General features: G+C 38.4%; 1 protein-coding gene across 2 annotated transcripts in view; it reads left to right on the top strand.

The window, feature by feature from the left end:
• Window positions 1-12,163, top strand: part of CSMD1 (CUB and Sushi multiple domains 1) — a 2,070,470-nt gene that overhangs the window by 1,238,538 nt on the left and 819,769 nt on the right. For both annotated transcript variants that reach the window (XM_034966977.3, XM_034966976.3), the window contains exon 6: window positions 2,324-2,436. In XM_034966977.3, coding sequence (XP_034822868.1) covers window positions 2,324-2,436 — 113 coding nt within the window. The remainder of the gene's footprint in view (window positions 1-2,323; window positions 2,437-12,163) is intronic.

The raw sequence follows: 12,163 nt of genomic DNA, 5'->3' as shown, positions 1-12,163 counted from the left end.
TGATTTTTTTTTTTTTTTTGAGATGGAGTCTCACTGTGTTGCCCAGGCTGGAGTGCAGTGGCGCGATCTCAGCTCACTGCAAGCTGCGCCTCCCAGGTTCACGCCATTCTCCTGCCTCAGCCTCCCGAGTAGCTGGGACTACAGGTGCCCATCACCATGCCCGGCTAATTTTTTGTATTTTTAGTAGAGACAGGGTTTCACCGTTGCCAGGATTGGTCTCGATTTGCTGACCTCTTGATCCACCTGCCTCGGCCTCCCAAAGTGCTGGGATTACAGGTGTGAGCTACTGCGTCTGGCCACAGTGATTTTTTAAAGTACCTGTAAGTTCAGTAAGTACAGGTGAGCTGGACAGACTGTGGGGTTTTTGAATCTAGTTTTTTAGACATTCTCTGTATTAGGCAAATAAGTATGTGGCCTATAGAATTTGTAACATAATCTCACCAGAAAAATAAAAAAAGGTGATTAAATATGCCTTGGAGTCAGCTGTGTCCAGCTGTCACCAGCCAGTAGTACATAAATCCAAGCAAAGAGGCAAATCTGAACAGTGTACTTCTCTTACAGAAGATTATTTCAAACAGTGGCATAAACACTGTTGCAATTGGTTACAGTCAAGGTTTGGCTTTTAACTTAAAGTAGATCCTGTACATTTTTAAACCTGAGAGTTGGAATAGAGCACCCTGACATCAGAAAGCTTGACTATGTATTAAATCTGGTGCTGCTTCCTCCAGGTAATAGAATAAGTAGGGAAATGCTCTCCACACAGGTGACCCATTTCGTAGTAAATCCTCTGCACAGAAATGAGATCCTCAGCTTTACCAAGCAGCTGCGGCGCTCACAGGCAGGCCCACACGCAGCACCACAGTTCAAGTTCCTGCTAAAAGCAATTTGCTTAAACTCTTAAATATTATCTACAGTGATAAGCATCATTTTGAAAATAGATTTTGTTACTAAGATGCAAAATAATTATTCAGTGCACAACCACTTGTAGAGCACATGGAGAATGTGCTTCAGGTACACTTACATGTGCATGTCTATCATCTCTTTCGACCCTTGATATAGGTATTTTCCTGTCCAGTTTATACAATGGGAAACAGAGCTTCATAAACATGATTGACCTATGGTGCTTCACCTAGTACAAAGTCGAGCCAGCACGCAATCCTGTATCAGAAGCATCCTAATCCAGTGATGCTTATGCCACTGAAAAACTAAATGTGTCCCTTGCGCCTCTAACGGGCAGGAGCTTTAATATCTTGGAATGCTTTTATTCCTTAGTAAGCACACAAGGTTTTCAATAGTAAGAAATAAAACACATGATTGTTTCTGACAACTAAACTGCACATTGTAAAGTGAACTGGATATTTTAAACAGCTTAACCAGAAATTGATTGCATCTTATTTTTAAAAGATGAATGCACTGCTTTCCTAAAACATAATTTTATTCCATTTCGAATCTCTTTTGCAGTTCTTGTCATCAATCTCATAAATGGTCCTCTTCTTTACTTTGGTAGGAAAGGCCCAGGTTCTTAGTCCTGCAAATGGGATGCTGGGAATATAGCTTGTTACCAAGCATGAGAAACAGTTTGTTGGCGTCTACTTCAGGTTACATAGAATTCCTAAGTCTTGTGGCCGGGCGCCTTGGCTCACGCTTGTAATCCAAGCACTTTGGAAGGCCAAGGCAGGCAGATCACCTGAGGTCACAAGTTCGAGACCAGCCTGGCCAACACGGCAAAACCTTGTCTCTAATAAACATGTAAAAAGTAGCCAGGCATGATGGCGCATGCCTGTAATCCCAGCTACTCAGGAGGCTGAGGGAGGAGAATCACTTGAACCCAGGAGGCGGAGGTTGCAGTGAGCCGAGATCGCACCACTGCCCTGCAGCCTGGACGACACAGTGAGACTCTGTCTCAAAATAAATAAATAAATAAATAAATAAATAAATACTAAGTCTTCAAATTGTGAAAGACAGAATTTTATCATTTGCCTATTTCTTTTCCTTTTTTCTGATTCATTGTGATTAAGATCCTGATGAAAAGAACTAAGAGATCAAAAGAATACCTTCTCCTGCATTCACCGTTAATAAAGGAGAATGAAAGTATCAAATATTTTTGAAAATATTCATTCCATCAAGGGATTTAGCATTTATGTTTGGGCAAAGATAAAATTATCTTCATCATTTTAAGGTTCAAAGTCAGTTAATACATGGCCTCTGTTTTAAGCATCTCAAGATGAAGGATTTAAGTAATCGGATTTTAAAGCGGGTTTGATATAGGACATTTGCTCTGTTGGTTTACAAGGGAGATTTTTTTCCTCTTTCTCTTCTCTAGGCTAACTGGCATGAACCTCCCTTCTCCAGTTATCAGTAGCAAGAATTGGCTACGACTCCATTTCACCTCTGACAGCAACCATCGACGCAAAGGATTTAACGCTCAGTTCCAAGGTAAGGATGCTCCATCTTATAAGAAAAAAAAAAAGCAAGAGCGTAATATATTTTGATCCTTTCTAGCCATGAAATTTTAGGAGTTAGATAGATAAATAGCTTGAAAATGGTTTCTAATTCCTTTATTCACAGTTATCTTTGGAAATCATATAGTCAACAGCTGGCAACTTACTAGTAAAGCTGTATCACTATCACAGTTTACAGGATATGTATAGTTTCTTGATACACTGGAACAATTGCTAAGTTTTAATCAATAGCTATTTATTATCATTGATTTTAATTATTATGCACCTAATCTGTAAATATCCACAGCAGTTTGGCTATTGTATTTACATTTATGTTAATCATGCTATAGCATATAGGTTGCATGAAAATGCACACAAAGTATTGTAATATCACTTTTAATCCTAAAAGGTCTTCACACCACATAAATGCCTGATTCAGTAATTTACACACAATGAACCTTAAAAGAAAGATTCTGGATTTCCTGCACCTGAGCAAAATGGGGTGTCTGTAGTCATTAGGACAGAGCTTGGTAATGAAATGTTCTTTTTCTCTCTGGTTTCTAAGGTTTATACCTAGATCATATTGTATCATTTCCTGTATGTTTCTAATAATGAGTAATCCTTATTAATACAGCAAAAAACTATTCAATTTATTAAGCAGTCTGCTAAAAACCATTCCACTTCGATTTCCAAATTAAAATAACATGACTGTGCTTGAAAATAATGGACCTTCCCAATCAAACTGCCTAAGCTTTCCCCACATTGTGACGATGAGAATGTTGACCCCGTTAAGGTAGCATTCCCTGGACACCTGCCATGTGCCAGAGAGGCCACCAAGCCCTGCAGTGCCAGAGAAATTACAGCATCCTCCATGCTCCAGGAACTAGTAGGTCACGGAGACAGTTTGCAGTTTGTAAATACCTCCCATGAAAATCAGAATGCAAAGGGAACTCATTATAGCTCCTGCTGGAGATTTTAGTAATTTTTCAACAAACTGGTCTAAATATCTCTTATCTTACACATTTTAAAATCCATAATGCTTTCATTGTTTCCTTCAGGATGACCAGTAGAGAAACAAGGGTCAGTTGTGGGAAATGAAATGCAGAGGGTGCTGAGAAGCACACATTGGAACCAGCAGTCTTTATTTGCCACCCAGTCCCTGGGGCACATGATGTACGCAGAACTTCCTGCCTCAGAATCCAGCGGCAAATTCGTTTCAACAAAATATGTTTTTTTTTGTTTTTTTTGTTTTTTTTTTGCCGGGCGGGGAGTGGGTGGCAGTGGACAGAGTCTTGCTCTGTTGTCTGGGCTGGAGTGCAGTGGTGCAATCTTGCCTTACTGCAACCTCCACCTCCTGGGCTCAAGTGATTCGCCTGTCTGAGCCTCCCGAGTAGCTGGGAATACAAGTGCAGACCACCACACCCGGCTAATTTTGTACTTTTAGTAGAGATGGGGTTTCGCCATGTTGGCCAGGCTGGCCTTGAACTCCTGACCTCAGATGATCTGCCTGCCTCGGCCTCCCAAACTGCTGGGGTTACAGGTGTGAGCCACCGTACCCAGCTCCAAAATATATTTTAGACTTCATCAGGAACATTGTCCATCTCAGATTGCCTTCTGATGTTGCCAGAAGGTTCTTAGCTTGATCTTCTTTGGTTGCAAAGAAGCTGCCCTGAAATTTTATTAGAGTGAAACTAATGTGCTTTCCCTTCACCTGGAGCCAGGCCAGGTCGATCCTCCTTTTCCATACCTGCCCATATCTGCCGTTATCTTGTGACTGCCATGTGCTGTGGCTGCAGTTAGAATGGAGTAAAGGTGGGATGGATGTGTTGGCGGTGGGAGGTGGGTGCACACCCAGGCTGGGTGGGTTTGAATGAGGGAGACTCCATGTGGTCTGGTAGAGAAATTCTGTCTGCACTTTCTCTTCAGTGATCCTCATCTATGGATATGTCCATCCCGTACCTGATTTAACATAACCATAAGTCAATATTTACAAGGCCAATGGACTGATCCTATAGTCAGTTAGGTTGATTAACAGATTTGTCTCTAAAATGTTAATTGATCTTTTCCTAGAGCTCTCAATAATTGAACAACAGTGAACTAAAGAAAAATTTCTAAGTATTTGTTTCTCAAACCTGATCAGTGAACTTGGCATTTGTATCTGTAATTGAAAGAAAGGTTAAAAATGGATTATCAACTTTGAAGCTGCTCCAAGATGGTAGATATAAGACACTCATTGGTTGGCAGAAAATAGCAGTCACTTAGATGTATCAGACATTGACTTTAAAAGTTAAAAAAAAATACGTAATTAATGAAAGTATTATATAGAGTATATAAATTATATAAACAATACAACTACATTATAGAATTAAACTGTACATATATTATACACACTTCATTGTTGTATATATTATAGAAGCATAAATTATAATTGCATAATTTATATATTGTATAATATATGCTTAATTATATATTTAAGTATAAACATTTATATATATAAACTGTATGTAGTTATATTTAATTAAATTTTTTGTATTATATTTATATAACAAATAATTTATAGATGTATATGTGTGTTCATATATATATATATATATACACACACACGCACATACTTCAATTGTGTATATAAGGAGACAGGAGTCAAAAATTTGGCATTTAATTCTAAAACGGTCCAAAGGTATGAAGGTATCAGGAGAGGTAAGCCTGGCTTAACAGTAACACATTAGGAAACATTTCAGGCTGACTTTAAAGTTCAGCTCCAAGACAACACAGTACAAGGAAGTTACCTTTTTTTCATTAGCACATGGTCCTCATTGAACAGGGGACTTCATGCTTAAAACCACATTTAGGCAGACTGCCTATGGAAGGTTAGGTTCAGTACTAGACACCACCCTCTGAAGAAGAAGAAGGACCAGAGAGAGGAAGATGACAAGACCCATCGGAAGGAGGATGTGAGGAAGCTTAGAGGGCGCGTGGTGGACAGTACGCAGAAAGGCACTACGATTATTTTTCTGGATCCAGAGGGCAAAACTGTTACCAAGGAATGGAAGCTCCAGTATGGTTGCGTTGCTGATTCTAGAACAAACCTAAGGACCGCTGGAGACAGAGCAACAGCTTAGGATGAGATGGGCCCTTCTCAGAGTCCCTGCCAGCCACCCAGTGGCAGCCCTTCCACACGGGGCTGTCCTGGTTTTTTGCAAGTAAGATCATCAAGTTTGTTCCTTCAGAGTGCAAATGTGAAACCTTCTGTCATGCAGGGAAAACATTTGTTCAGCTGAATCTTCCCTCTTGTCTATGCCGAGATTGAAAAGCGTGAAGCCCAAATTGTATTGTACTTTTTATCTCAACTAAATACATTAAAGAAGGAAAACCTGATATTATTTGTGCCAACAAAAATTGCAAAACAAAAAAAAAAAGCATAGTCGATTGATATTTGGGGACCAATAAGACAACAATAATAATAATAGTGAAAACTTACATAATGTAAACATTATTGTGTTATTTTCATCTTTCCAAATGTTGTCAAACAACTTGAATCATATATATCATATATTTAACCTGAATCATATATATATGATATATATAATATATAAACATATATATACATATAAAATGGAGAAGAACATTTTAAAAAGAACATACATTTTTATGCTTGGCATATATTTTAATCTTTTTAGCATTATTGTAGTCACGTTTATCATTTATGGTCATTTGTAAGAGAACAAAAATTCCAGCAGTGTTCCTTGGATTGATATGATTGCAGATTATTTGGAATTTCTAAGAAACCCTTTGTGGTTCCTAGCCTTCCTCATATTCAATGCCTCCCCAGCCCAAAGCAACTAAAACAAACAGCTTGAAATTCCAAATTTTAAAACATAAAGAACACAATAATGACTATATATTTTTTGCACTATTGGTAGAAATCTGAATTGATACGACCGTTTTAGAAAACTGTTTTACCATCAAGCTGAACATAAGAAACATTTCAGGCATGCGTCCAACAGAAATGAGTAGCTACACACAGTAGGTACAGAGAATGTCCCCAGCAGATGCGAGCACCATTGTCAACCACTGCGAACCACGTAAATGTTCATTAACCATAGAAGTAATAAACAAACATGGAAAGAGACAAACTACCTCTACATGTAATGACATGGGTGACTCTCACATACAATATTTCATGAAAGGAAAAAAAACATAAACCATATGATTCGTTTGTATGAAATCAGCCCCCTGGTGGTCTCTTTCTATGAGAAACTGCTTTGTTATCCAGCGTATGAAGCTTGGACAGAATTGTGTAACTTCTCAAAAACAAATAATATATTCTTTTTAACTTGGTGCTTTTTTTTGGTCAAATAAATGAGAACCAACATAAAATATTCTTTCTACTCTTCCCTTATATTTTTAACTTTCATCTCCAAATTCTTTATTCTTGGAGTCTTACGCTTTCTTCTTTGACTTTCACCTCTGCAATCATATAATCGAGTGATGCCAGAAGCAGTAGTAAGGTTGATTGACAAGTAAAACTGTTCTACAGTTGCTACCCTTAAAATCTATTCACTTTTAAAGTAACATTGTGATCAAAAGAAGTAGAAAATGCAGGGGAAAAGCCACAATATATTTGCAATATCTACTGTATATATTGGGCTCTGGTTGAATGATAGATTTATGCAGGACACATTATTTCTTTAAATCAGCTGAAAATTGAGCCCATTCTTTATATGTTGCCTCCATCATTAATTATAATTAAATAAGTGCCTTGTTAGCACAATCCATCATCTAGACGTTTTCAATGTCTACAAGATAAATTTTTTGAAAATATATTAATCTTGAACCATGAGGGCCCCCTCACTACTAAATAGCCATCTAAGTGTTGGGCTCCAGTTTTACACACCTTTACCCGGCTGTTTATAAAATTACAATTTTCACAAAATGAAATTCCCATTGATTTTCTGTAACTGATAAATCATCATGAAAGTAAGTGTAATAAAATTCCAATTTATATAGGGAACATTCATCTCATAAATCAAGGGAAACCCTGACAGTGGTGATAAAGCTTGTGTTGACACAAATAATTAGCTTGTTTTTAGGTTATAGTTTCCTATAACTATTGATTTTCCCTTTTAATTAAAATGAAGACCTTTATACCAAATGAAGACTTTCATGTTATTAGAAAGGCGTTTTGAGTTATTGAAAGCCCCATGTTCCCAGGTTAATTCTAATTTGGATAAAACGTATGCATTCCCCGTTCTCCAATGCTCACATTTTCTGAGATTTGAAATGCAGTTTCCAGAGCTCTATCTAGGACTCTACCTGGATTCTGGTGGCATGCATGGTTGCCTCTCCTTTTAAAACAGTGTAAAAATAATAACAACCGTTATCTAGAACCTGGAAAGTGCTCAGTTACGTTTAGTGGAAGGAATGGAGGAAATCAAGTGCTCCTATTTCCCTCAAGATTCCACGGACCACTGCTCTGCAGAGTGTCTAGAAACTTCCACATGGGCCTCCTGCCTGTTTCCATGGCAGTGGTCCTCCCTTGCTATCTTGTATTTGAGGGAACTATTAGGTAGGTATGGACGCATGAAGTATTTTTTCAATCAAAATAAATTAGTGAAATATGTTATAACCTCTAAATAATTCTTAAAACCACTAAACCTCCATGAAAAAAATAGTTTTTAATAATATAACTCATTCAAATCAGAAACACGTAACCAGTTTTCCTAAATATCTTCTTTAATTTCTCTCAGAACAAAAGATTCTTGTAAAGTCTCAATGGCACAAGTTTTAACATTTTGGAAAAAGTGTCCATCTATGGGTTCCAAGCGACTGACTCTTACTCTGCACGTTTCATTAAGTACTTACGATTAGCCAGTACCCCTTCTGCCTGTGTGTCTTGCTACCTTGTTTTATAAAATAGAAATAATCACGTCCGCCTTGGAGAACCATGGTGGACTTCTAGTCAAACGGAAGACAAGTGGGACAAGGGTTTTTTCTAGGGCTGGGAAGTGGGAGGGAGCTCGCCACACTGAGGACCTTCCTCAGACTCAATGCCTTCCCAGCCCAAAGCAACTAAAACAAAGAGCTTGAAATTCCAAATTTTAAAACATAAAGAACACAACGACTTTTTTTTTGCACTATTGGTGGAAATCTGAATTGATACGACCGTTTTAGAAAACTGTTTTACCATCAAGCTGAACATAAGAAACATTTCAGGCATGTGTCCAACAGAAATGAGCAGCTATGCACAACAGGTACAGAGAATGTCCAGAGGAGATGGAAGCGCTATTGTCAACCACTGAGAATCACCTAAATGTTCATTAACCATAGAAGTAATAAACAAACTTGGAAAGAGAGAAACTACCTCTACATGTAACGACATGGATGACTCTCACATACGATATTTCATGAAAGGAAACAAAACAATCGTATGATTTGTTTATATGAAAAACAGGAGTTTGCAAAGCTATGTGTTCGCATGGATGACCATTAGTAAAAAAGAATATTGTGTCTACATAATATTTCTGTAAAAAAAAGTGTTTTCAAAGATGATCAGAACAATCTCTTCCAAAGAAAATGATGGATTGTTTAGAATTTGCTTGCAAATGGGGCCACACAAAATTACCTAGAGAATCCCTCCTGGATGCCATGGGGTTATTGGATGGCAGAACGGAAAGAAGCTTCAACTCTCATGCGAGAAATGGAGAGATTAAGGGCTGTGGCTCTCATCACACAGCTTGCAAATGGCAGAACCAGGATGTGAGTGCAGGCTGCTGTGCTCTTGGCTTCATGTCAGTCTTTACAACTCTGTTTCTGCACCGACTTGTCATACTGCTCCCACTACTTACCATCAGAACATGTTTTAGTTGAGGGGTGGTGGATAGTGGGTTATTTTTATGAATTAAAATTCCTAACGAAAGGAGGAACATTTTCGGATAGCTATAATTTAGTCACAGTTTTATTTCACAGACTGGCCTATTCCAGGCAGAAAGCTGAGAGGCCACTGTCCTGACCCACTGTACTCAGTCCTCTTGGGCTGGCCATGTAATGACAATTTCTTAGCCCCACCCTATTGACCTTCATCAAAGAAGATAAAGCAGGCATGATTATTTTGTTTCTCTCGGTATATTAAAAAGTCATACAGGTAAAAATTCATTCTGAACAGCTTTTGGGTATCTGGTAAGGATAGGAGAAATACACTTAAATATTAGTTGTAATTATTTTGAGTAGATATTGGGGATAATTTCTTACTAATGTTGAAACAAGAGAGTAAATTTAAGAAAGATATGAAATATTATTCATCGGAGATGTTAAATTAATGAACAAAAATCCCATGGAGACGAATGGAATACATGAACATATGAGTTCATGCCAGAATTTTAATTCAATGCACTTTTATGTATTGATTTATTTTAAAGTTGTGTGTCTGAAACATTAATGCACGACAAATGTTTACTGTGATATATAAAACCACTTGAAATCCTTCCTTTCTCTAAACTTTGAAATGTGGTTGACATTGGGTAATTGGGTGCCAACAATGGTATTCAGTAAATCACAGCTAATTAAAACAGATTAATACTTGGCAGTGACTGGTAGATTTTAAGTTCTTATGCTTGAAGAATAAAGTTTAGGTAGGTTATCAATCCCTTCGTAAATTGTTTTCCTGCAGTTTATATCTTTGTGATGTGGAGGAAGAACTTATTCTGGCTTTCAGCATGTCAGTCCTAAACTGCTCTTCTTTTCAGCATATCATCCCTGAACTGCTCTTATTCTTCATGTTCTCTGTCTCATGCAGGCAATATCGTTGGCTGAATCTGCAGGCAGTGTTTCATGTTTATTTGCTAAATGTCCGTCTGTACCTCTTGTAGGTAGCGGTGTTCTTTGGAACGGTAAGCATGATTGTGTCTACTGTACATGTTAGGAAGTTGTCCACCAAAGTCTTCAGCATTTACATTGACCAACTAGTCACGAAGTCTGGCCTTTCTACCCTGGCCTGCTGCTGTGTCCAGGTTGGCAAGCTGCTGTAGTGACTGCTCCCCAAGCAATTACCTACATGATAATGTGGAGGAAGCCACAGATCAATCACAGCTGTAGGGAAACCAGGACCCCTTCAAAGGCATAGGTTACATTGCTTGTTCTCTTAATGTTCTGAATCAGGCTTCTGAAATTGAATGGCGAAGGTGTTACTTAATGAAATAAGGAATCTACTCTGAGGAGGGTAACGTCCTTACTCCAGCAGCTGCCTGACTTCCCCGGGGACTCATGCCCCTTGTGAAAAGACAAATGCTTCAGAGTCTCAGTGGAGTGCTCAGAATGCATCCAGAGATGAGTTCCAAAATGGTTGAGGAGCAAGCGTAGCAAAAGATGAATGTGGCAACCACTGAAAATTGTGATGATTAGATCCTGGGCAAGTTTCCTCTTGTACACGTGCAGAACCTGGTTTCCTCAGACTGTCTCAGATTATGTCGAGTTGGCATTTACTCACCTGTTTGTAAGGCCTTTCTTTGTCAGAGAAATTTTGAAGAAATGTCTCAGAGGGTTCCCTCCTGCTGGTCAGCTCAGTCTCAGTGGTAGTTTTTAAAGGCTCATGAGATTCCAACCAGGTTCTTGCAGAGCTGACCATCATGTTCTTTCCTGTTGTAAAGGTGGCATATTCTCCTCCAGGGGAGCCTTGTAGTTAATTTTTGACCGTGGCATAGTCTACAATTTACTACCCCAAAAAATTTAACAGAGAAATTGATAGAGTTCAAAATGGTTTTTCATAGATATTTTGAAATTTGTTTTGAAAGTAATAAGAGCTTTGCATTCTCAAGACACGTATCTAGGGCTACAATTCAGCTTGTATGTCCATAATGGTTGTTAACATGTTGAATTATTTGCATCAGATGTTAAATATTCACTGCCCGGAGAATCCTAAGAGCCTCCCAGCCCCAGCCACTCTAGGCTTTACTACAAAAGGCCTCAGCCCTGTCCTCAGTAAAGCCCTTAGAAACATCATTCTGCTTCAGGCCCACTCAACTAAAGCGCTCAGCATGTTTGAACATTATCCCTTACTCTATCTGTGATGAGCATTTATCAAACTTAATGTTCAGTTCCATAGATATATGAAAGAAAATAAATATGAATGTCATTCATTCTAGAGAAATATACATCAAGTCTTGAGAGTACCTACAACATTACCCTAATGCTGTAAGTCACTGACTCTTCATTTCTTAGCCCAGACAATATTTCATGTTTATTTGCTACCTGTCTGTAGGCATCGCTTGTAGATAGCATGTGCTTTGGAACTTGAAGCATTACAGTGTACACTGCACATGTTAAGCTGTCCACCACAGTCATCCACATTTACATTGACAAACTAGTCATGGGAGTCTGACATGAAAATAAAGAAATGAATCTTTGGATCTATTTTATTTATTTATTTATTTTTGCCTCCAAAAAGTTTAGAAGTCTTAGTTAAAATCTAGTTTCCTAGACTTTTTTCCTGGTTAAAATCTTTCTGTGGAATAAAACCTCACGTAATTCATTAACCTGGGTTCCAAATCTGGTCCTGCTGTGCCCTGTTTAGAAATCACTGGAAGCCCACAGGGTATCACAGGCAGAGTAGATGCTCTCCATGCTGTGTCCCCATCCGCCTTTTCAAACTCATCTTTTAATCCATATTCCAAACTTCCCATGCTTCTGTTGCACACACCTGCTGCGGCTTGAACACATCATCCCTGTCC

Source organism: Pan paniscus, chromosome 7 (assembly GCF_029289425.2).
Source record: "Pan paniscus chromosome 7, NHGRI_mPanPan1-v2.0_pri, whole genome shotgun sequence".
NCBI classification, from domain to species: Eukaryota; Metazoa; Chordata; class Mammalia; order Primates; family Hominidae; genus Pan; species Pan paniscus.
The sequence above is the reverse complement of the archived record's forward strand: the minus strand, read 5'-3'. Positions and strand labels throughout refer to the sequence as shown.